The following is a 26742-nucleotide window of genomic DNA, read 5'->3' as shown; positions in this document are numbered from 1 at the left end:
AGCTCAATCATTTACTGACCATATCATTTTTTTTTCCACAATTTTATTTATTTATTTTTTTTGTGAGGAGGACTAGCCCTGAGCTAACATCCGATGCTAATCCTCCCCCTTTTTTCTTGAGGAGGAGTGGCCCTGGGCTAACATCCATGCCCATCTTCCTCCACTTTATATGGGATGCCGCCACAGCATGGCTTACCAAGTGGTGCGTCGGTGCACGCCTGGGGTCTGAACCTGAGAACCCCGGGCCGCCGCAGCAGAGCACGTGCACTTAACCGCTTGCGCCACCAGGCCAGCCCCATGACCATATCATTTTGAACCTCAATTTCCTCATCTATAATATGGGGAAATGTTGCATTCTACTAAGGATATGGTAAAGATTAAATGAGATAATCCATATACAAAATTCTGTTCAATGCTCAGAACATGGTAAGTATTCAATAAACGGTAGTTATTAGTATTATATAAGAAAGATTCTATCCTTCAAAATACATCACTTGCCAAAATTCAGGGGAAAAACTGGGGAAAAATTTGCAACAAATATGACAGCCACAAATTGATATCCTTAATATATAAAAAGCTTACAAAATTATAAAAAAGTTCGTATACATGAAGTTATATGAACGATGCTGAGACCCCAATTCAACCCTGGGCAAGATAAATGAAAAGATTACTCAGAGTAGAAGAGACATTAATGACTAACAAACATACAAACACAGGAAACACGTTCAACTTCACTAACAATTAAAGAAATCAATATCACAACAAGATATACCTTTTTTACGGGATTCTAAATTACAAAAGTGCTTTTTTTTTGTTTTTAAACCAATTATAATGCTCAACCTTTCTAGAAAGCAATCTGGCATTAAGCATCAGGAGTCTTTAAAAACCTCATGCCTTTTAACCCAATAATTATATTTCCAGGAATAATCTGTCCCAAGGAAATAAGCAGAAATCATGAAAAGAAAATATTTCTAAAGATGTCCAAGACAGTGTTATTTAAATTAGGAAAAAGAAAATTAGCACTAACCTTAATGCTCATAAATAGAAAATTTAGTACATAAATTACAATGTATCCAGACAACATACTTTTTGCTGTTATTAAAAATGAAGTCTTCAGGCCGGCCCGGTGGCGTAGCAGTTAAGTGCGCACGCTCAGCTGCAGCGCCCCAGGTTCGGATCCCGGGCACGCACCAATGCACCGCTTGTCAAGCCATGCTGTGGCGGCGTCCCATGTAAAGTAGAGGAAGATGGGCATGGATGTTAGCCCAGGGCCAGTCTTCCTCAGCAGAAGGAGGAGGATTGGCATTGGATGTTAGCTCAGGGCTAATCTTCCTCACGAAAAAAAAAATGAAGTCTTCAAAGAACATTCATTAACATAGGAAAACAGTTACGACGTGATGTTGAGTGAAAACATAGGACCCAATTTTTTTATATTATTGATTCCAATTTTGTTAAAGTTTTTAAAAAGTATATGGTTGGGGGAGGAAAGTGTGCCCTGAGGTGGGCGCAGCAGAGGCAAGGGGATGGGAGATAACCAAGCATGACTTGAACCCAGAGTGAAGGGAGATAGGGTTGGAGAAGCAGCCTGAGTGCCAGGCCCAGGAATTGAGGACTTCTTCATTACCAGGTGGAGCTCTTTGGTACTAATCTGCATTTTTCATTTAATTGGTACATCCTTTGGAAAACCTTACTTAGGCTTTGGAAACAAGCAGCTGGAGGACCAATATTTTCAAATGATCTTCTCTACAAAAGAGTCGGAAGAAGAAGACTCCTTAAGCTACCAGGTCAGCTAAAAAATTATGAAAGACCAATGGCCCGGATGGAAAAAAAAAAACTTGTTTGGTTTAAGAATAGAGAATAAATTACCTGTAAATCATAAACATCACAAAGGCAGAGATCAGAAGTAGCGCAAGCTTACAGAACAGAAACAAAGAGAAGAATTACGTCGGGATGAACGAATGTCTCAGGAGCAAGATCTTTTACAGACAGACAATCTCAGTACAAAAGCAAAACTGCTCCTGTTTCAGGGACAGAAGTCACTGAAGGCTCTACCGACCTAAACAGAGAAGCCCAGAAAAGCAGCCTCCACGGGCTTCCTCTTTGAGAAAGGCTCCCAGGCTCCAGACCCTTCATCCTACAAGTCTTGCCTTCTCTAATTTAGAGGAACCTCTAATTTAGAGAAACCTCTTGATGAATTACACAAATAAGTATACACATTTCTTTTTTTAAATTATTGTAGTAAAACATAGACAAAATTTACCATCTTAACCATTTTAAGTGTACAGTTCAATGGAATGAAGTACAGTCACAGTGTTATACATCAACCATCACCACTATCCATTTCCAGAACTTTTCATCATCCCAAATAGAAATTCTGTACCCATCAAACAATAACTCCCCATTCCTCCCCTTCCCTTAGCCCCTGATAATCTCTATTCTACTTTGTTTCTATGAGTTTGCCTGATCTAGGTACCTCATATAAGTAGAATCATACAATATTTGTCCTTTTATGTCTGGCTTACTTCACTTAGCATAATGTTTTCAAGTTCATCCATGTTATAGAAGGTATCAGTACTTCATTCCTTTTTAAGGCTAAATAATATTCCATCATATGGATATGCCACATTTGTTTACCCATTCATCAGCTGATGGACATTTGGGTTGTTTCTACTTTTCTGCTACTAGGAATAATGCCACTATGAACATTCATGTATCAGTTTTTGTGTGGACATATGTTTTCAGTTCTTTTGAATATACCTAGGAGTAGAACTGCTGGGTCATATAGTAGCTCTTTTTTTTAACCTTCTGAGGAACTGCCAGACTGTTTTCCAAAGTGGCTTCACCACTTTACATTCCCACTAAGAGTATATGAAGGGTCCAATTTCTCCACATCCTTCATTGTTATTTTTTACAGAAGCTTTGAAGTATTAAGTCATATAGAAAAGTGCACAAATTGTAAGTGAACAGCTTGATGAATTTACACAAAGTGAATGAACCCAAGTATCTGCCACCCAGATCAGGATCAAGAATATGACCACTCCAGATGCCTACCTCATGTCTCTCCCCACTACTACCCCCTAAAGGTAACCACTACCTCACTTTCATCTCTCCAGAGGAGTTTTGCCTGTTACAGACCTTTATCAAACAATAAGTGTTTGTTTGCCTCTGACTCCTTTCACTCAGTGTTATTTGTGAAGATTGTTCATGTTGTAGAATATAGCACTATTTCTTTCCTTTTCATGGCCATATAGTATTCCATTGTATGAATAATTGCATGACTAGATCTCAATTTATTTATCTATTACAGTATTAAGGGACATGGGGTGTTTCCAGTTTGGAGGTATTATGAATGAAGCTGCTATGGAACATTCTTGCATATGTCTTTTGATCAACATACATACACATTTCTGTTGGGTGAAATTAGTGGGTCATATTGTCAAATGGTTTTCCAGTAGATGAACCAATTTACACTCTCATTAACAATATACCAGACTCTAGTTCCTCCACATCCATACCGGGTTGAATAGTATCCACCCAAAATTCACGTCGACCTGGAACCCATGAACATGACCTTATCTGGAAATAGGGTCGATGCAGATATACTCAAGTTAAGTTGAGGTCACACTGGATTAGGGTTGGCCCTAAATCCAATATGATTGGTGCCCTTATAAGAAGAGGGAAATTAGGACACAGAAACACACAGAAGGAAGAACACCATGTGAAGACAGAAGCAGAGATTGGAGTGACACATCTACAAGTCAAGGAACGCCAAGGATTGCTGCAATCACCAGAAGCTGGGGAAGAGGCATTGAACAGATGCTCCCTCTGAGCCTCCGAAAGGAACCAATCTTGTCAATGCCTTGATTTAGGATTTCTCAAATAAATTTCTGTTGCTTTAAGTCACCTGGTTTGTGGTAATTTGTTACAGCAGCCCTAGGAAACTAATACAACATCCTTGCCAACACTTGGAAGTGTCAGTCAGCCTTTTTCATTTTAGCTATTCTGGTGGGTGTGTAATGGCATCTAACTGTGGTTTTAATTTGAATTTCCCTTATGGCCAGTGAAGTTGAGCACCATTTCATATGTTCAAGTGGCCATTTGGTTAAACTCTGTTGTGAAGTTTTTCTGTGTTTTCTCCTAAAAGCTTTATCATTTCATCTTCCACATTTAGATCTACAATCCACCTGGATTGATTCGTGTGTGTGGAATGAGGTTTGCAGATGGGACTGTATTCTTTCCTATTGCTGCATTACAAATTACCACAAGCTTAGCACCTTAAAACAATACCCGTCTATTAGCTCACAGTTCCAGAGGTCTGAAGGGAGCTCCACTGGGTTCTCTCCACACGGCTAAAATCACAGCATCAGCTGGCTCTTATCTAGAAGCTCAGGGAAAGAATCCACTTCTAAGCTCATTCAAGTTGTTAGCAGAATTCAGTTCCTCATGGTTTAGGACTGAGTTCCCTGTTTCCTTGCTCGTTGTCAGCCAGGGGCTCTCTGCTCCTGGGGCCCACAGGCATTCCTTCTCATGTGGCCATCCCCAGCTTCAAACTAGCAAGAGCACTGAGTCCTCCTGCTTCAAGTTCCTTCCCTCTGAAGTGCTAATGGGGTTAGATCAGGCCTACGGGGAAAATGTCCCTGTCTTCACGTCAACTGTGTATAACAACATAAGGTAACCATGGGAGTGATGTTTCATCATATTCACAGGTTCTGGGGATTAGAAAGAGAAATCTCTGTGGGGCTATTTTAGTAATTCTGTCCACCAAAGGGCAGATTAACTTTTTTCCAGATGGATATCTGGTTCACCCAGTCCCCTTTCCCCACTGCAGAGCAGTGCAAGCTTTGTCATAAATCAAGAGACTGTATCTATGTACATCTGTTACTGGACTCTCCTGTCCCCTTGGTCTTTTTGTCCTTCTTTGTGTCAATGTCACACAGTCTTAATTTACTGTTGCTTAATAATTAGTCTTGATAGCTGGTAATGTAAATCATGCAGTATTGTTCTCCTTCAAGATTGTCTTGCTTAATTGGCTCTTTGCTTTTCCTTATAAATTTAAGAACCAGTTTATTAAATTCCATCAAAAAAACCTGCTGGGATTTTAAATGGGTGTACACTGAATCTACAGATCCTTGTAGGGAAATCTGACATCTCTATGACAGAAAGGCTTCCAACTCACAAACATTATCTATCCCTCCATTAATTTAAGAGTTTTAAAATTTCTCTCACTAATACTTTGTAGTTTTCTGTGGAGAGGCCTTCCACATTGTTCTTTAGATTTATTCTTGGGTATTTTATATATATATATATATATATATTTTTTTTTTGGAGGAAGATTGGCCCTGAGCTAACATCTGTTGCCAATCCTCCTCCTTTTTTTCCCTTTTTCTCCCCAAAGCCCCAGTAGATAGCTGAATGTCATAGTTGCACACCCTTCCAGTTGCTCTACGTCGGACGCTGCCTCAGCATGGCTTGATGAGCGGTGTGTAGGTCTGCGCCCAGGATCCAAACCAGCGAACCCCAGGCCGTCACAGCAGAGAGCACAGACTTAACCACTATGCCACCGGGCTGGCCCCAATATATTTGTTGATACTATAGTAAATGGTAACATTAACATTTTTTTTCATTTTCTATTTGCTTGTTGCCGTTATATGAGAATACAATGGATTTTTGTTAACTTATCTTGTATTTAGCAATCTTGCCAAATTCACTTATTAATTCTGACAAATTATCTATAGATAATCTATAGTCCAGGAGAGACCTGACGTGATGATTTCACCACATCCTTATGCTCACAGGGCAGGGGGGTCTGGGGTGTTGGGGATGCCCTGATACCTCTACCACCTGCTATTCCTGGTCACACAGCAATCCTGAAAACTGTCTTGACCAACCCAGGTCTGCAGGGTGAATCCTCTGGTGGTCACTGTGGGCAGCTGAGCAAATGAAGGCCTTTGGAGAAGTAGCTGTGGTTAAGGGACATAGGGGACATACAGTGAAGCTGCTCATCCTATGACAACTACTACATAAATGTCACTTGCAGTGAGGTGATTTGAAGGAAACAGGCTGTGCATATAGGTCGGGGCGGGGCAGCCACCCACAGGATTTCCGACAGTGCTCTGCAGTGGTGTCATGGGTCTGTTAACTGCAATCGCAATCCCCCACATCACAAGGCTTCCTGGCACGAACTGGAAGACTTACTAGGATTTTCATCCTCCCCAAACCAACTGGGTTTCTTCTTGGCCTGTGTGCCCAAGTTCATAAAATAAAGAGCATTGTGTTCGTCCTCCAGCCACAGCTCTGAGCTGCGTGACAACAGGCATGGGCAGGCTCTAAGATCACGTGCGTCTGTGCTCTCAGTTAATAAGGGACTGAATGCTCTGCCCTGTGGGGCCTTTCTGGGTTTTGGTGGTATTATCTGTTAATAGAATTGAATTATTTGTCTTGTGGTATTACTCATAATAGCCCGGAAGTGGAAACAATACAAATGTTCATGTAGATAAATAAATGTGGTATAACCATACAATGACTGTTATTCAGCCCTAACAATGAAAGAAGTACTGGTGCATGCCACAACATGGGTGAACCTTGAAAGCATGCTAACAGAAAGAAGCCAGACAGGAAAGGCCACAAACGGTATCATCTCATTTACAGGAGATGTCCAAAACAGGCAAATCCAAAGAGACAGAATGTAGTTTCTAGCTGCCAGAAGATGAAGAAAGGGGGAAACTGGGAATGACTGCTAACAGGTAGGGGGGTTCCTTCTGGTGAGATGGAAATGTTCTGGAATTAGACAGTAGTTGCACAATACTGTGAATATATTAAAACTACTGAATTGTACACTTTAAAATGGTGAGTTTTATGTTATGTGAATTTTAACTCAATAAAAAAGTGAATTATTTGCTATGAAGTTATTTTTCTCTTTAAAGATCAAATGTCACAATTATTATGACATTCTGACTCTGAAAGCCTTCTTCTTGAGGACCCAAGGAACTTGGGGGTTGGGGGACTATGCAGCTTGGAGGCTGGTTTCTGCATGCGGTGGGTGGAATTAGCCTGTATATAATCACACCTCTGTATGCAGCTATATCCATGGTTACAGGCCACATCACTGAACTGCATTCTCTCTGTTTCAATTTTATTTGTTTAAGAAAAATGGCATTTGTGTGTGGAGGTCCACGGTGCCTCTGCAGGGCCACTAAGGGCATACAACTCTGGCCTCTCCATGTCAGGGGCCACACGGAAGCCTTGGCCCCGAATCACTCCCGCTGCCAGCACCGCAAGGGCAACGGCCTTTAAGCAGCCGGAGTCTCAGCTTCCTCAATGCAAGGGTGCGTCTTGGGTGACCCTCTAAAGGGGTCACCACCCCGCTAAGAGAGATCAAGAGAGTGAAAGATGAAAAAGCTTCCTTCTGTTCAATTAGCTTCTTTTCAAGGATCAGAGCCTGGCTGGCAGGCGGAAAATTCCACACTCTAATGAAACAAAAGGGAGCCAGAAGGAGGGCAGATAAAGGGCACCAGTGCAACCTCCCTGCATTCTTCTCTCTGTGCACAGAGGGTAGTTCTAACTTCTGGTTAAATCTCAATGTGCTTCCCTATGGCACAGAGAGGAACCAGGTCTATTTTGGTATTTCCTTCACGTAGGACGCATATCACGGGGGTGTGAGGGGTGATTTTATTTGGTAAAAGGACTGTGGCATGAAAAGCCACTGAAGCAAATCATGAGAAAGCTACTCTCTCTCCAACTGTTAACCTTCTGACTCCATCAAGGAGAAAGGCTCTGTTCGGAGCTGCTACATCTATCATGCCTCTCTCAGACTTTGTAATAAAGAGAGAGGAGATACAGAGTCTTTGGCAGGCTTGAATTTAAGAACATTGTTTAATGTTATTGTGTTTATTTTTACTTTTTTATATTAATTTACTATTTATGGCAAGTATGGCAAGCTTTCCACTTAAGGTAATGATACTTATATCACCCTTAAAATAAACTGATTAAAGGTAAAAAAAAAAAAAAAAAAAGACTTATGCTAAAGAAAATACAAAAGAAGAGGTGGTACACAGATAGAACAAGAATCATAAAGATGGTACGAGAATGACAGAAGTTTTGGAAACTTCTTTTTCTTTCTGTCACTTGACTAAAGACCACTTTTAGGACAAATCTAAAACCATTCTGTCCTACCCATGCCATCTCCACAGTCCTGTTCTTTCCAATTCATTATTCAGTGCAAATCACTTCCCCTGTCAGGACATCACTGGATCAGAATCCAATGACTAAGAAAATACCAAAGGAATTCCCATAAACACACACCATCCTTGCTTAACAACAGAACCAGTGACTTTGGGAGGGAGGGTGGCCTCCTGGGCAAAGAAACTTGAAAGAATTTACCTGGTGAGAAGCTACCACCACCAATTCTTCAGGAACACTCCCAAAATTCAAAAAAGGATGTCTTTCAACCTTTCTGTATGTTTGAAATATTTCGTGATAAAGTGTTGGGCAACCACCAAAAGGACCAGCAGAGAAGATGACAATGTTACGATACTCTTGAAAACTTCCATTATAAAATTAACTTACCAGTAATAGATTCTGATCAGCGCTGAAGGCCACAGGAGAAACGAGGCTACAAATGCCAGGATTGGGATGGCCAGCGTCCCGCCCGCGATCACAAACATGTTAACCACGTCAAGATCCATCCTGCTCTTTGAGGCTGGCTGACACCTGCAGGGGCTGGAGGGAGCTGACAGTGTTGAAACTCCGTCTCAGAAGCAAAGGTGAAGAAGCAAAGGGGAACAGAGAAGTGAAGGACTCAGAACGACGGTAAAGATCAGGAGGACACAAAAGCAGGCAAGTGCTTTAAAACTGAAATAGGGATGACAACTAAATGTAATGAGGAATTCTTGAGAGGACCCTGGATTTTTTTTTTTAAGCTATAAAGGAAATTGTTAGGACAACTGGGGAAATCTGAGTAAGTACTGGATATTAGATAATATTATTATATCAGTGAAACAATTCTTGAGTGTGATGATGAAACTGTGGTTACGTTTCTATGTAGGAGAATGTCTTTGTTCTTCAGAGATGTCTGCTGAAGTATTAAGGGGTAAAGTAGGGTGATATCTGCTACTCACTTTTAAAAGTTGAAAAGAGAAAAAAGTGTGTGTGTGCGCGCACGCGCGTGTGTTGGTGGGGGGAAAGGAAAGAGAAATAAAGCAAACATGGTGAAACATTTACCATTGGTAAATCCAGGTGAAGGTTACATAGTAACCTTCAACTTTTCTATAGGTTTTCACCTTTTAAAAATTAAAAATTAGGCAGGACAGATGATCTTAAAGAAAGAAAGAAATGAAAAAATCTACATGTCCACATGAATGCTTAGACACACACAGAGTATCACTGGAAGGATGTACAAGAAACCAGGAACAGTGGTTGCATCTAAGGTGGGGAACTAGGTAGCTGGGTGTCAGGGGTAGAAGGGAGACTTGTTTTTCACAGTCTACCTTTTAAAATCTTTTGGATATTCATTATGTCTATGTATAGCCTATTCAAAAATAAAGAATATACAATAAAAAGTTAGGAGGGAACAAATCAAAACAGCAGAGTTTTCAGTGGACTTGCTGATGTCTTCCTGAAGACTTCATGGACACACCTGAATGCTAGAATGCAAGCCCCAGGAGGGCAGGGACGGGTCCTCAGCACCTACACTAGGTCCTGAGCCATTTCCAGGTGCTCTAGAAATCACAGCGGAATCAGAAGCCCCTACCCAGTCCTGTCTCATGAGCTCACAACGTGGTTCATTTTTTCATGGAATGAAAAATATGTCAAGTGCTGTCCTCCTCCCCAACAGAGAAGACAACGCCTGCAAGGAGCTGTCAGTCAGGAGTGGCCCTTTGCCACCTGAGGATTCCCAGCCACTTGTGTTAAGTATGCATTTCACCAAACATAAAAAAAGACTTCTTCAAGAAAAAGCACTGACATCTAGCAAGTCATGGCCTTCCTTGTATTTCCTGTGAAATGGAGAGATCTTGCCCATATACCTCTGTCAACTGATATGTATTTCAATTTTATAATGAATTCATGATGGCACAGTATGACCTCACAACCATTGAGCACAGGGTCAGTAAACTTTTTCTGTAAATGGCCAGATGATAAATATTTTAGCCTTGTGGGCCACAGAGTCTCTGTCATAACTACTCAGTCTGCCACTGTAGTGAGAAAGCAACCATACACATGTAATAAACAGGCATGACTGTAATCCAATGAAACTTTATTTCAAAAAATAGGCTGCAGGCCGAATTTGGCCTGCGGACTGTAATTTGCCAACCATTGATATAGCACACCAACCCCATCAAAAAGGCAAGGTGGGTGTTTTATCTATTTATAGGTTGAGGAAACTGAGGATCAAAAATGTTAAGTAACTTGCCCACAGCCACTCAACTGGTAGAGTCGTGATTACACAACAGGTCTGTGACTTGGACCCACTCCCTTTGCACCTAGCTCCACTTCGTCTAATTTTTTCAAATGGCCTTTTCTCAATCCTTATAACCTCTTTGCTGTTAAATACCTACACACGTCACTCCTAATTTCTCCATGGAGATATGACATCTCCACTTAGACGTTTTGTCTCTCGAAGAGGTTTGGTGAAACAAGCCCGGGCGGGGGAGAGAGATGCATGTAGAGGTGGGTTAGATGGTTCTTTTCAGCTACATACACACTCTCTCTGGGTACAATCCTGAGTCTACAGGAATGAAAGCTGTGCCTTCTCAGGGCAGAGGCACTGTCTGTGTTTCTGATTCAACTGTCCTCTCAGTTTCTCAGTCACTGTAAACACTTTTTCTAGCACACTTAAATCATTGGCCCATTTCTACTTCTAGAACCAGAGCTCCTTGAGGGTAGGGACAATCATATATGTTGTTTCTCAGTGCCTATACTAGCATAGGACACAAACAAGGTGCAAATGAATCAATGAAAAGCAAAGTTACAAAATGAGCTCAATCCTGTTTGTTTTGGGGACAACCAATCCCAATGATGCTGTAAGAGACTGACTTTTTCCTCTTTCAGTAATTACAAAACTCCCCAGAGGGCTCACCTATTTAACACTGGGTACAAGTTACGATGCCAAAAGGCCTCACTATCAAGTGGTAAGCAAATTAATTGCAGAGTGAAGGGAATTTTACAAATCTTTTTGAACATTAGAGGTCAGAAAAGAGTTGATGAAGATGGGAACTGCCTGCTTCAAGAGGACTTTTCCATATCACACAAAATCTTTAAAAACTGCTGAGGGTCACCATGAATTCCGATTCCTGAGCTGCAGGAAGTTAATTACATGATGTTCCTTTGGACTAGGAATTAGAACATTTTATGCCCAAAGCCATATTTATCACAGACTCTGACACTGGAGATGGTAGCCCCAACTTGAAGGTATGATCATCAAAAAGAAACCTCATGGCTTTGTCAATGCCTGCTACGAATGTCGCAGTCAGTTTTGGAGAAGGTTTTATCTGGCTCCATCTTCCACTTAAAGGCAGAATAAAGTCTTCAATAAAAAGAGCTTTTGTAGAGCCAGTTTAGCAGGGCTCGGACTTATTACAGAGCACCCTGCACACTTTCCCTAATGAGGTCAAACAAAGACAGGCCCTGGGTGAAGAAGCTAATGCTTTCTGAGTTTTCTAAACAGATAAAGAGCAGGGGATCATTCCTATCTCTGCAACATCTTTCATTTTCCAAACGACTTGCCCCAGCTTTCCTTCAGAAAGGCAGCTCTTCTACCCTGCTGGGCTTTGTTCATAGGATACTTTGTACCTAAGGCAGAGGCTGGAGATGGAAAAGCTAAAGCCTTGTGAACCCAGACCCATCAACGACCAAAAATCAACTTAGGGCGGAACATGCAGTTTCCCAAAGCAAGGGGCCTGTACAACTGATGTTTGCAAGATGGCTTTAGGAGTAGGAGAGTACTAAATAATGCTTCAGGGCCACACTGCATTAGGTAACACTGACATACATACTGAGAAAGCCATCTTTTCAGTTCTTTTCAGTCCTGCTTAGGTCAAAAAGAAACTCAGTTTGGTGTTATTAAACAGCTCTCTAACCCTTAAGCTTCCTACAGGCAACAGCATCTAGCTATTTAATAATACTGTTTCTTTGTGTTGATTTTTATGATACTTTCAATTTATGGTAGTGATGCAAATTAATTTTTAAAATTAATTTAAGTTAAAAGAAGGAGTCAATTTAAAGAAAAATGCTAACTAGGCAATACACAGATCTGGTGAAAATCGTGATGGTGATACTTGAATGGCCGCCACTGGGGCAGATTCGTGCGACAGATGGGCACTGGGCTGGGGGGTGGGGCATTCCAGCTGGCTCTCTCCTACCAGGCTCTTCCACACACCAGCTGCAAGACCTCGGTTTCCTCATCTATTAATGAGAACATTCATCCAAATCATCTCTTCTGTCTTTTCCCACTCTGGTGACTTAAAACATTTCTGAAATTATGTCAGGGAATTAAAGAGTAGGGTCTGGCTTGCTGCCACTTCCCTGTTACATTTCCCTATGACATACCATTACCCTAAAACAGTACCTGGCAAATATTTGGAGCTTGATAATGTTTATGGCCTAAATAGACTGAAAAAGAAAGATGCACTCATTTTACACATCTGTTGTGTAAGGGAGGCACCTCAGGGTTCAAGACAGTGATTTCGGTGGCCTTGCAGCACAGTGTGAAGCGAGGCGAGGTCAGGAAGGAGAGCCGGCCGTTACGGCACCAGGGAGGGTAACACACTCTCACGTCCCAGACCAGAGCCTCCCACTCGGTCTCCTCCCGTTAGCATCCAAGCTGTGCATTTGGGGCCTTTACCTCTGAACACAGTGAGCAAGATTAACTGGATAGAGGATGCATCAGTGGATGCAGATAAACATTGCATCTCATGTTCCCAAGTTTAATGTGGGGTTAGGGGTAGGGCATAACGTGTCATAACTATCTTTTAGTGTTCTCATCGATTTTGAAAACTGGGCATCCTGAGTTCCAATATCTTAATCTTAAGGTATAAAGCAAAATTCCAAGAATAAATAGAATGTAAAACGCTATCATAGAATCTTGCCTTTCCCTAGATATCTACCCATATTCCATCAAATTTGACAAATTAAAGTTCTGGTCTCTTCAAAGTAATGATTATTATAACACCATAGCAACAACAATAATAACAACCACGACCACCACCACCATAGCCAAAGATATGAGAGCGACAGCCTCATCTACTAAGTAATGACAGTATGCCAGGCCCCATGTAGGTGGTTCATACACATCTTCTCATTTTATCTCTCACAACACTATGAGGTAGGAAGCATTTCTCCATTTTAAAAATGGAGAAACCGAGGCTTAAAGAAGTTAACAAATGCCCTCAAGGTCACCTGGCTGGTAAGTGGCATGATCTGTATTTCAGTCCAATCCTGTAGGTGTTCCTGGGTCAGGCTACCTTTGCCTTCGCTCAGTGCTTGCTGTAAGCTGATACTTATTGTGCATCACTTATGCACAAGGCACAGAGTTCAGTGTCCCCATCGATATTCTTTGCACTTCTCTAGAACTGTTTAAAGAGCAAGCAACATGCAAACTTTACAAGTTAACAATTAGCTTATTACCTTATTCCTGCTGGTGTTTTTAAAAACTATCCAGTGCTGCTTATAATTTTTTCTTTAATTCTGCAATATGAAAATTCTTTCCACAATGTTTTCCACTAGGAAAACACTAAGGTCTTGAAATCTGGTATAATATCCCAGTTGTTAAATATTTAGTATTGCATCTACCCAACACTGATTTCTGAAACTAGGTTCTTGTCAAGATTAACCGATTCCTCAAAACTATCACTAATGATCAACAGCTGAAAAAGAAGATAAGATTCTCTTGTGTGGAAGCCCCAGGATCGATGAGACAGAACAATTCGAGAAATGGGCAGTTCTAACTCCTTGTCATATATATCTTCTCCATCACACAGGAAAATCACACTGAGATTTTCAAGCAAGCAGTTAAGCTTGCCCATTTATCACCGAAAGCATGGCACGGCCCCCAGGATTACTGCCATAAGGCACTCACTTCTGCCCCCCTGGCCTTACTGTCTCCCTCTCACTCTGGCTGAGCCCATTCCTCCTCTGTACTTTGCAGCTCTGACAGCCCTGCTGCTGAAACAAGCCATGGCCATGAGCATCCCTGGCCTGGATGCTAATGCTCTCTCCTCTCTTTCTCACCTAGATATTCCCATGATGCTCTCCTCTCTCTCTCCCCTAGATATTCCCATGATACTCTCCTCACCGTCTGTCTTGGAGAGCTCTCCATTCCTACATCCTCCACCACTCCCTCCTGCAGGGAATTCGAAAATCAACATACCTGGCCAGGACCTCCTTCTAGACTTTTCCAAAAGCCTGCTTGACCACCCCCATGACCCAACAGCCCTACAATGTCTCAGACACATCTCTCCCCCTTCTCCTGACTTGCTGATTTCTGTCAACAGTATCCCCATCAGTCTAGATTCCCAGACTCTGACGCATCTTTCACTCTGCCCACTTGCTCACCACTCCTATTATGCAATGGTGGAGAGGTGCCAGCACTGAAGCCAACTTGTCCGAGTCTTGACCAACTGTGCTATTCAATATGTGGCCATTTAAATTTAAATTAATTAAATAAAATTCAAAGTTCAGTTCTTCAGTCACACCCATCACATTTTAAGTGCTTGACAGCCATATAAGAATAGGAGCTACCATACTGGACAGCACAGCTTTAGGGGGTTACACCCATGAAAGCCTATTGCAACAAATTCTTTAGGCCAATTTGGTTCAACATTTACTAGGAATGTTGGGTGGGAAGAAAACTTCCCACCAGGTGTGAGACCTTGTATGCGTCAGACCACAGTTCCCTCGGCCACCACACTGGGTCCTGGTACTCATTTCTTCTCGTTGCCATTTCTGTAGAGGTTGCTCTTTCACACACCGTTCAGTCCTTCCACCACCAGCTGCCAGAGAAATCTTCTCAATTCACACCAGGAATTAGGCTGCTCTGGTCTAATGTGAACTCTGACCACTCCGTATAATCCCATGACCACTCCGTATAATCCCAACTCAATTTCCCAGTCCGGACTCCCACATCTCTGCCTGCACTCCAAATAACCAACTCCTGTCCCCACGCAAGCCCCACACAGCCTCATGCTTTGTCTTTTCTCCCACTGTCCCCTTCATGTGGAAAGTGCTCTCATGTCCTCTCTGCCTCTGGGGCTGATTCAAGTATCACACTCCCCAGGAAAGCATCCCGGTCCCCATAGGCCCAGGTCTTCTAGCCAACCTTCAAACTCAGAGCCCTGCTCCTGGCACAATCTTTGAGACTGTTTGTAGAAGGCTTCTGGATACATATCCGAGCTTTGAAAACCTTCAGGTGCCCTATCCCCTTCCACCAGACCTACTGAACCAGAGAAACCACCTACCACAGGCTGGCCTACAGAGGGCTGCAAGGGAGCTTGCAGAGTAGCCCCAGTCCCATTAAAAGGTGCTTTTTTGGGGTAATCTATGGTGTTAAAAATCCATACTTACTCTTTAAAGAGCACAGCCTTCTCTCCCAACTGCTACTGACTCTGGCAGAAGCTGAAAATGAGATTCTGGAATCACAAGAAAGAAAATGACAAAGCATTAAATCATATCAGGGAATATGAATGAAGTGCTAACAGCCGGCAAAATCACTGGCTTCGCTAAGGTGGAGCACCAGCCTCCTTGACACAAAGTCCTACAAACATCCCGTGCCTTTATAGTCCACCTCTTGTTCAGTCACCTCCTCCAATTAAGCAACCTGCACAGAGGGCAGGGCAGGGCAGGTCAGATAACCACCGGATGTAGGAGAGTGTGAAGGAAGTCAAAGAAGAAATCTGTGGTGAGAGGACAGAGCACGGGAGTGAGCTGGTGATTCCTGGGCTGCATGGGTGAGAAAGACAACAACGGGGAACGGGCAAGCTCGGATGAAAGGGGGTTCTGAGAGCTACAAACTTAACTAAGACCCTCAGATAAAGATTAAAACTCTCCTTCTCCATCTGGGATTAGGGTTTACCTAAAAGTTGTACTCAGAAAGGAATGAGAGGAAGGCAGCAACCAATGGGCAAATGAGGATGCTATTTCTACTAGAGTGGCTAGTGAGAGGGGACCACACAGCTCAAACACAGAGCTGGACAGAGCCGAGATGCTACAAAGGCATCGGAGCAGGAGAATGAGAAGATGGGCAAGGAAGGTAAATCCACGCAGCCCCTGAATTATTTCAGAGGGGTCGAAGAGTTAAACACACAAAAAATAAAACCATGCAAGTTCTAGAAGAAAACCTGAGAACTCTTATTTTAAAATATCTTCACCAGGAATGCTTTTCTCTATATATAACTAGTTCTAGATATGTAACTATCTAATATATATATATATATATATTCTAGATATAAAACCCAGAGGCCATAACAAAAAGATTAGTAAGTTGAATGCAGAAAAATGTTTTTAAATGTCTACATGGAAAGAGATACCAAGAACAAGATGAAAATTTGTCAAAACATATTAGAGGCAAAAGACTAATTTCCTTTTAATGTATAAAAGATTCCTACAAATCAATAAAAACAACAACAAAAAATTCAATAGAAAAATGGGCAAATGACCTCAATAATTTATCAGAAAGGAAATACAAATGACTCTTCAACATATAAAAAGATGCTCAATTCATTTATAATAAGAAAAATGCAAATTAAATCTACAAGGTGATGGTGATATTTATTTATGGTACTGGCAAAGAAGAAAAGTTTAATAACAGACTGTGTTGCTGAGGCTATGGGGAAATAGATGCTCTCATACGTGTACCAATTTACATTCCCATCAACAAACTCTATGGATGGCAACTTGGCAAAATCTGTGGGAATGTAAAATGCACATATCTTTGACTTAACAATCTTCTAGGAATTTAAGTTTATACCCCAACATGTGTGAAAATATATTTGTGCCAGTTTATTTGTTACTGTATTATTTATCATGGCAAAAGACTGGAAATAAGTCACATGCCCATTTATAGGGAACCTGTTAAGTAAATGATGGTACAGTTTTAAATGATGGTACAGTTTTATAGAAGTATTATGTATAGCCATTTAATACAAATAAAATTAAAATGAGGCAGTTCTATTTGTCTCTACAGGTAATGACCTCCAAGGTACACTGCTGACTAAAAAAAAGCAAGGAACAGTAGAGAGTAGATAAAATAACAGCTCTTGCATTAAAGGGGAGAGAGAGAGAGAGAAATATATGTTATGTTTTTATATGTGTGAAATGTTTCTGGATGGATACATAAGAAACTGGCAATCACAGCTGGCACTGGGAAGGGAAACTGAGGGGCTAGGGGCAGAGATGAGGGAGACTTTTCACTGATACCCTTTGGTACCTTTTGAATTGCTACCATGGGCATGTGTAAGCTTTTCCCTGTTTAATTAAAAAATATAATATAAACTCCTCATATAAAATAGTCTATCCTGCATTGTCCAATACAGTAGCCACTAGCCACCTGTGGTTGTTTAAATTTAAATTATCAAAATTAAATAAAATTTAAGTCAGTTCCTTGGCTGCATTAGTCACATTTCATGAGCTCAACATGTAGCTAGTGGTTACCATACCGGACAGCGAAAATAGAGAATATTTTCATTATTACAAAAAGTTCTACTGGTAAGTCTTGGACTCTATGCTAGTTAAAAAGGCCTGTTAGAGAGAGCAACCAAACCTTAATTGTTTCTCATGATAAGGGAAGAAATGCAAATGTGAATGCTGTTAGGCTGAAAATCCCTCTCTTTCTACATGACCTAGATGGCTTGGCTGCCACTAAAATAATAAAGACTGGGAGGCAGGATTCCTGTATGACTGTCCAAAGGTTAAGTCAGCTTGGGAGAAACTTCAGTCATTAAGGGTCAAAGTCTAGCACTCTAAGATAAGAATTTCCACCCTGGAACCACGCACGGTGCATAAACCAGAAATTTGTGTCTCCTTTGCGGTTCTGGGAGAGGTACCAATAAGAGGATTCACTCCGTCCTGCTTTGTACTGAAGCGCTAGCAACTGGTTCCCCATGGGCGTTCTTGCTCAAGAACCAGCCAAGCCCAGCCCCCTCCCCTGCTTCTGCCACCTGGCGCAGCACTGTGAGCAAGGAAACAGCCTAGCCAGGCTGGTCCTGTGGGCAAAGAATCAGAGAACCAGAATATCCTGCTACCCAATCCTGTGGAGAAGGGACACAGCCAGAGAGAGAGGCAGGCAGATCAATCAGGGGCCCAACTGGAAGGCAGGTGGCTTACGGAACCTGCGTTCTATCTGTATTGGCCAAGAAGCAAGGCAATGAAACATGCAACACGTGCCCTAGCCTAGCCCTGCACATTCAAAACATCAGGCTTTGGGGTCAAGATGTGGATTGTGGTGATAATCTGAAATAACCTCCTGCTTGAAATCATGTTTAAAACAGGAAAGCCCTACAGAAATACAAGCCAATCTCCTACTAGACAAGAGAGGAGCCAAAAGTCACTTGACCCTTTACCTCCAAGGACCCCCAAGGCTTCAGGCTCTCAGGGAGCCCAGAACAAGCTTTTATTCCAACACTTCGCTATGAATTAGTATGAATGTGCTGCCATCAGCCAAGGTCACCTCTCAAAAGTAAAGCGCTAGAAAGAGCATCACATAAGTGACTCTTTTCCACATGACTGAAGGGAATTAAAATAGCCCTCTACACGCATGTGCAATAGCCGAGGGCCTAAAATAGAACCTCAGCACCCAAAAACATTCTCCCATTGCCCGCTGCGCTCTAAGCAAAAGGAAAAGCAAGGAGATGACAGAGGGTTTTGTCACTTCTAAAGGAGGTGAAGTTGCTCTACAGTATTTTCTAACTATAGGAACAAAGTCAGTGTTAGAGAAAAAGGAGCCCTCTTATAAACAGCCAGCAGGTCCTGTCAGGACACAGGTTCTATCAGGACACGATTTCTGGCTCCCAGCAGGAGGTCCAGCCTTCAGGGCCTCTGTGAGCTGGTCCCCACCTTCCTTCAGAATCTCCTCCCCAGAGGGATCTCTGTAACCCATGACAATTAGCATCAGAAAAAGAGACAGGTGGTGAAGCCACACGCAAAATTTCATAGTTGAGTGAAATAGTTTTGTTTAGAACTTAATCTAAACAAATAAACAGAAATCAAATCTGTCTATTTTAAAAGCAATAGTAAATATTAAACAAAATTTAGGTTATAACTGCAATCCTGTGCTAATTCTTTGAACAAAGGATAAATCTCATGTAGGCTATCTTGTAGTATCATAAATCCTTACAGCTAATATTTGGTTACCACCGTGCTGTCATAAAGAGGACATTTTTGCAAAAATACCTTATCGATTTCTCAAGGGCCTCTCGATTCTTTGATTTTCAAATCTCTCTCCCCTTCTCTTCATCAATTAACAGGTCTCACATTGCCAGACCCCCTCTATTACCGTCCTAAAGCGTCCTTCAGGCAGTTCTCCACCATCACTTGCTTTGATTTCACGAGATCCCGACTCGCACAAGAGTTACAGTTTCACTTTCCACTGTTTGTCTTGTATTTGCAAAACGTCCTACGACCCGGGAGAGACAGATGACCAAGATGTGGATGCTACTGGAGGCCGGCTGGACACCAGGGTTGAAAACAGAGGGAAGCATGATGGAGTGAGATGCAAATTTGTAAGTGACAAGTCCACTAATGAATATTTTCCTGTTATGATGACTTCTGCTTCCCCTCTACAACCTGGAAATTGCGAGGAATCAGATACTCAATACGCTAATAACCTGACTCGGTGACTGTACCTGAACTGGCTTTCTATTTTCTCCATTTTCCCCTACTCTCTCTACCTGGAAGATACCCTCAACCTACCCCCATCTTCTTCTCCTTTATAAATTTTTCTGGCAGAGCTAGGAGTTATCTCCTTCTGTTAACCTTCCCTCAGCCGCCCAGTTGTTAGCAACCCCTGCTTTGTTCTCCGTGCCCCAGAGTGTGTTGTAGGAATGCTTCCCTGTTGCGGCATTTGTGATCTGTGCCTTTTATCACAGTACTCATTAGAACACTGGCTGAACTCTTCACTAGGCTGCAAGCTCCTCGAAGACAAGTCTTACTACACCTCTGCATCCGCCACAGCACTTTAGCACACACTGTGCCTTGCCTTTGGCAGGCACTTGCTAAGTACCAAACAATAAGCTGGAAGGTCAAGAGTCAACAGGGCTGCCACACCAGTGCCCCTGCAGGCCACCTCGTCATTCTGTTCATTATGGCCACCAACAAAATGAACATTCCTCATCAGAGCAGTGTAGTTTTAGAGGCTCCAGTCCAGATGAGAAGGTGGGACCCAGAGAGGTTAAGCCAGCTGCCCAGTGTCACACAGCTCTTCTCTTCTTCTGCCTCCAATCCACCAGTGGCTCACAGTGGCCCTCTGCATGATGTAGAAGGTCACGTAGGATTTGGTGCCAGCCCATCTCTCATGTGTCATCCTCTTCTATCACACCCCACTTCATTCCCTTCCCTGAATGATCTACAATCCTAGCCATGTCATGCTCTTTCACACCTCCAAGGCTTTGGCACCCACGCTCCCCTCTCCCCGGCACACCCTTTTTCCCTCTTTCCTGGTGAGCTCCAGCTCATCCTACAAACCTTGGCTAAGAAAGCATTACCCCTGTCTGTAAATGCTCCTCTGAGGATTCAGTTTTGCAGTTTCATAACCTGGGTTCAAATCTCTGCTCTGCCACCAACTAGCTGTGTAAACTTGGCAAGTCTCTTAACCCCTTAGAGCCTCAGCATGGGGACAAAATGAGATGCCTGGACACTGCTCAAAGCAGTGACTGGCAGATACCAAGTGCTCCCTCTGCACAGCTGGGAAGACCTCGCCTCCCTCCCAGGCCAAGTCAGGCCGCTCTGCCATACCTCCACCACCCTGCGGTATCACTGTGCCCCGGTCTGCTCAGATGCTTGAGTCTGTGGGTAGCTCTGTGTCGCTCTCTTTATACTTCCAGAGTCTAGCCCACAGCTCAGTTCCCAAACTTCATCACATACAAGGCTTGAATCCTGTTCTGAGAATATCACACAGCACACACCAAATGCCAGCAGCCAAATAGCTGAAGCTTCTGGAAAACCACCTAAGAGCAAAGGCTGCTGTTCCTTTAATTACTTAACAAGAAGGGGATCCCAAACTGCGGCAGTGTAAGCACCTCCGCCTGGACCTCTGCCCACTCCTTCTGCAGGCTGCCCCGTTCCCCTGGATTAGCAGCTTCCTTGGTGCAGCCCCAAACGCATCCAACCACAGGCAGCAACACCCTACGTGGCTTCTGGGATCAGAAAGCCTGAAATACAATCTAGAAGGTTTCTGAGGGTCCAGTTTAGAAGAATATCTTGATCTTCCTTGAAGAGGCAATTACATCCAAGGTCAGAGAGGACTTTGGTTTGCAAAAATTATGTCTAGATCAGAGTTTCTCAACTGTGGCACAACTGACATTTTGGGCCAGGTAATTCTTTGGGGGGGCGGGGCTGTCCTATGCATTGCAGGATATTCAGCAGCACCCCAGGCCTCTACTCACTGGATGCCACTCCCAAGTTGTGACAAGCAAAAGTGTCTCCAGACGCTGCCAAATGCCCCCTGGGGGGCAAAGGTGCCCTCAGCTGAGAACCCTTTTGGAGGAAGTGAGCCCAATCAACTCCAACCCTTGATTTATGACTGCAGTAAATCAATGAGGAACATTTTTAGCCACTCACTATATCTACCTTGAAACATTGTCTTCCCGTTCTCAGGGATTTTTCTTTAAGTTTGCAGTCTTGAAGGCAGTTGTTCTCAACCCTGGCTGCATATTAGAATTCCCGAGGGAGCTTTTTAAAAATACGGATTTCTGCACACGCACACACACCTATCCCCTCTACCCTCCCAAGATTCAGTTGCCCTGGGCCAGAGGCGGGCATGGGTGCTTTTTAAAAGTTCCCCAGGCGGTTCTACCATGCAGCCAGGGTGGAGAAGCACTGCCCGGAGACATTTCATTTGATTCCACTCTACCCCCCATCCTTTGAATCTGGCAGTGTTAAAAGCCAGTGAGCCAGTCAGCCAAAATGAGGCTAAGGGGATTTATTTTTTTTTATTTATTTACTTTTTGGGAGGAAGATTAGCCCTGAGCTAACATCCATGCCAATCCTCCTCTTTTTGCTGAGGAAGACCCGCTCTGAGCTAACATCTATTGCCAATCCTCCTCCTTTTTTTTTCCCCTTTTTCTCCCCAAAGCCCCAATAGATAGCTGTATGTCATAGCTGCACATCCTTCTAGTTGCTGTATATGGGACGTGGCCTCAGCATGGCCAGACAAGCGGTGCATCGGTGGGCGCCAGAATTCCGAACCCGGGCCGCCAGCAGCGGAGCGGGCGCACTTAACCACTAAGCCACGGGGCCTGCCCCTAAGGGGACTTATTAACATCCCCATTCTTGACAATGAGACATCCTCTGCCCACTCCATTTCTTGGCCTGCAGATGACTTGCCAGAAAGAATGGAATTTAGCTCCATAATCAAGCAGCTTTCCCACGGCCTTATGGATCTAAACAGTGCTGTCCCATAGAACCTGCTGCAAAAACGAAAATGTTCTCTATCTGCTCTGCCTAATATAGTAGCCGCTGGCCACATGTGGCTATTAACACTTGAAATGTGACCAGTGTGACTGAAGAAAATTTTGAATGTTATTTAATCGGAATTAATTTGAATTTAAATAGCCACCATGTTGCACAGTACGAAAAGTGCTTATGTCCCTACAGGGTCACAGAAATAAAGAAAAGTCCTATAGTTTGCTGAATGCCATACAACTGTGAAATTTACAAAAATTTATGTCTTAAAATATCTAAACTCAACAGTCTGTAAATTATCAAATGGGATCCTAACTTATTCCAATAAAGAATCAATTTAGGAGAAATTTTAAAATAAAATTTTTTTCAACCTGCAGAACTAACTTCCCAGCATACTCCCAACACTTAGCTTTGAGGTGGACATTCCTGGCGCTTTTCTTTTGAACACTCACTGTAATAATTGATTTCACCACCAAAATAACCAGAAGATGGTAAAGAATACGACACAGGAAAGCTGATTTCTACTCTGAGCTGCTGACTAGCCTACGAGGATAAAGCACTCACACTGGCTTTCCTTCGCTCCAAATCCAAAGATAACCTTAGATTCGAACCTGTCATCCCCAAGATAGGCCTGAACCAACACACACTGCAAACCAAGGTCACCTCTAAGAACAAGGTTTTTTTCCTCATATCATTAAGTTTTGTAATTACTTACAATTGCACAAACTGCATTCACACATTCACTCTAGAGGTGTGGATCCTCACAGAACTCAAAGCTCGTAAATTTTAAAGCTGAAAAATAGAAAGGCAATTCTTTCTCTTATTGCAAAGGCAATGGATGGCTTAGAGCTGCAGAAAGCTCACAGGCCCTGCTGAGCACACACACACAAATGCTTACCTCTTCTTGGCCCGAACCCCCTTGGCCCACCACTCAACAGAGTCAGTGTGAACCATTTAGTAATGATTTAACATTTCTCCAATAATTCCAAGTGGTGGTCAACCATCGCTAACTCTTCATGATAGCTGGCACTTATCGAGTACTCACCACTTGCTGGGCCCTGAGCTTTATTTTACCTAAATCTTACCACTGCCTTCTAAAGCAAGTACTATTACCAGAAGCTGAGACTCAGAGAGTTAGGTAACTGGCCCATGGATACACAGCTAGCAAGTGGAAGAGGTGGGATTTGGACTCACGTCTCTCTGATTTTCTGGTGGAAATCCTTTGGGTTATGAACAAAAACAAACGTGATTATAATGTTAAGTACCAAGCAGAGCCATTCTCCCTGTGATCAGGTGGCAGCTCAAGGAAGGGAGTTTGGCGTTGCAGGGTTCAGAAATCCTGAGCCTATCTTTACTTCAGAAACCATGCCATCCCCCCACCGTGGACCCCCTCCTTCTGTCCTGGAGCTTCCGGTGGGAAGAGGGGTCTTGGGGAGAACTTCTGACCCTGCCAGCACAAGTGCACACAAGAGGAAAAGGCAGACACGTATAGCAGAACTTTCCAAATGCCATCATGGGGGTGGAAAGTAGTGGGATCCCAGCTATGGGATCCCAGGGGAGAAAGGAACAGCTTTCACCTGGGGCCAGGGTAGAAATCAGAGGAGGGTTCCTGGAGGGGACAGCCAAGCTGGAGCGTTAGGGGCAGGTTAAATTTAGACATCAGCGATTCCAGGCAGGGCATTCCCAGAGGGAAGCGCTGAAGCAAAGGCAGCAGTGGGGAAGAACATGTGTTCACCTGCCTGGGGCACAGCAAAGGAAGGAGGAAGGAAGCAGGAGATCAGGAGGCAAAGGCGGGACGGGGCAGGGTCTCCAGGGGCAGAGGCTGATGGGCTGGGGCAGCATGGGGGGGGGGCGGGGGGCAGGAAGCACCCACTAACCATCCCAGGACTGTTTTGCATCCCAGCCCTGGTGGCCTGGAGCCAAGTCCCTTCTCTCTGGGCATCAGTCTCCTTGAGGTGGATACCGAGGACCACTTGCTTGTCTGAACACCTAATTTTAGAAAAATAAATTGGTGCTAAGAAAACGGGTTATTAACTTCTGTTATTTCTAACTTCCTATATCATAAAAATGCTGATAAGAATTTACTAGTTACAACTGGGTAAAAATAAGTCTAGTGGTTCCAAATGGAGGCTTTGAGGCCAGACTCACTGTGTGTCCTGGGAAGGGGCCACCTTTGGAAGCCTCACATTCCTCCTCTGAGAAATGGGCATAGCATTGGCACCTCATGGGGCCATTGGGAGGAATAACGCAGGGAATCTTTCAAAGGTGCTTAGGGCAGGGCCTGGCACCCAGTACTTGCTTATTCCATGTAAGCTATTATTAATAATAAACTATTTTTAACTCCCAGCCAGGTGGAGCTAGCCATTAGGGACTGCTGAGCAAGTGAGAGATGTTGGGACCTCTTCTTAACCACCCAGCCCCTGGGGCATAAAAAGGGCTCAACATACACATCCCTGGATGCACAGCCTCTAGACCCTCTGGCACCCCTCCCTCCCCTCCTACCTCACTGTCAACTTGGCCTCCTCCACTCGTCTGCGGGTTCAGGGGTGCAAATCTTGCACATGCTCTGCCCTGCAGCCGGCGTTACACAATCCGCATTTCCAAAGCTGCCAGGAAGCGGGCGAAGGTGTAGGCGGGGGATGCTGGGTGGGGTTGCGGGAGGGCACCGGGCTGTCAGAGTGGTTGGACCAGCATCCTGACTCTCGGATTGAGGGGAGGAGGGGGCGCAAGGGTGAGGGAACTGGGGCAGGCCGAGAAAGGGGAGCTGAAAGGCTGCTGGGGGTGGGTATTGGCTTTGAGAGGTCTTGGGGGGTGCAGATGTCTGGGGCGGGACGGGGGAGATGACACCAGCTGGGAGGGCGAGCTGCAGCCCTTCCCCAGGAAGTGGGAGGAACGGGGTGCAGTCCGTCCAAACCATCCAGGCACTGGAAGGGGCGCCTAGGGGCCGGGGCCGGCGCAAGCGGTGGGGAGAGGCGGAGGGGGGAGAGGGTGCAGGTCCCCGACCCGTCCTCACCTTGTCCCCGGGCTCAGGGCGGCAGGCAGCCCGGACCCGGGAAGTAGGGGGACCAGGGACTTGGGAATGTCAAACCCGTCCAGGCACCGGAAGGGAGCGCGCAGGGGCTGATGCCGGAGCTGGGGAGCGGAGTAGAAAGGGAGGTGCAGGTCCCCGACCCATCTTCACCCCGCGCGCCGCTCGGGGGCAGGCCAGGCAGCCCGGACTCGGGAAGCGCAGGGTAGGTCGCGGGGCCATGGGGGGAACCGCCGGACACCCCCTCCTAGGTGCGCAGCCCGCGCTCACCTGACCTGACCTCAGCGACGGGGTCCCGCCGCCCGATCCAGACGCCGGTCCTCTGCCCCTGGCCCCCGGCTCGGGTCCCGCCGCCGCGCCCGCGCCCGCGCCGCCCTCAGCTCCCGGCGCCGGGCTCGGCTGCACGCCTTAAAGGCGCGGCGCGCCGGCCTGCGTCCTCCGACAGAAAAGCCAGCTCCGCCCGCTCCGGGCCCCTCCGCGCTGCTCCCCGGCTGCCGGGCTGGGTCTTGAGAAGTCTGGGGCGAGAATCCCCAGCTCCCCCGCACCTCCGGCTCACAGGGTTAAACTCGGAGAGTAAAGTTAGTATCTTGCACAATGCGACCCCAGCAACTTGTTTCTCAGCATCCAAGAGCCAAGGCCGGAGCACGAGTGCCTACTGCGGAGGGCAGAACCCGATTACCCCGCCCCCGCCCCTAAAGAGCTCGCGGGGAGTGGGGGAGGGATTGGAACCCGAGAAGCCAAGTTGCACAAAGCCACGCCAGAATTCGTCGGGGCATCGTTTCATTTATTGAGCACCTACTCTGTGCCTGGCGCTACTGAGCACGGCACCCGCCAAAGTGACTCAGGCTGGATCTCTGCCCCCAAAGGGCTCGGAGGGACAGAGACGGGTTCACAGGCAAGCGAAGCAACACTACCTTAACGTGGGTTGTGTCATTTAATCCTATGAGATGGGCATTGTGGTTGGCTTCCTTTCCCATAAGCAAGGTGAGGGGCTTGCCCAGGGGTTCAGCCTTAAAGGACAGAACTGGGAATTCCAACCCAGGATCTTCTGGCTCCAAAGCTTTGGGGGCAAAATGGCCGTCTTGAAAGGCTTTCAGCCACCACTGGTT

General features: G+C 44.6%; 1 protein-coding gene across 4 annotated transcripts in view; it reads right to left on the bottom strand.

Annotated features, from left to right (window-relative positions):
- Positions 1-26285, bottom strand: part of ABHD6 (abhydrolase domain containing 6, acylglycerol lipase) — a 46599-nt gene extending 20314 nt beyond the window's left edge. Inside the window, exons 1-8 of one of the 4 annotated variants that reach the window (XM_058561976.1) lie at positions 25904-26285; positions 25108-25211; positions 24483-24594; positions 23321-23397; positions 19481-19652; positions 15556-15620; positions 14864-14984; positions 8566-8718 (exon numbers count right to left, since the gene is read on the bottom strand). In XM_058561976.1, the coding sequence (XP_058417959.1) occupies positions 8566-8718; positions 14864-14984; positions 15556-15620; positions 19481-19515 (374 nt within the window). In that variant the 5' untranslated portion in view covers positions 19516-19652; positions 23321-23397; positions 24483-24594; positions 25108-25211; positions 25904-26285. Of the gene's footprint in view, positions 1-8565; positions 8719-14863; positions 14985-15555; positions 15621-19480; positions 19653-23320; positions 24443-24482; positions 24595-25107; positions 25212-25903 lie in introns of those variants that run through there. The other 3 variants (XM_058561992.1, XM_058561986.1, XM_058561993.1) reach the window with 3 other exon arrangements.
- Between the last annotated feature and the right edge of the window lie 457 nt (positions 26286-26742).

The sequence above is a fragment of the Diceros bicornis genome, chromosome 2 (assembly GCF_020826845.1).
Source record: "Diceros bicornis minor isolate mBicDic1 chromosome 2, mDicBic1.mat.cur, whole genome shotgun sequence".
Lineage (NCBI taxonomy): Eukaryota > Metazoa > Chordata > Mammalia > Perissodactyla > Rhinocerotidae > Diceros > Diceros bicornis.
This window is presented reverse-complemented; position numbering and strand designations above follow the sequence as displayed.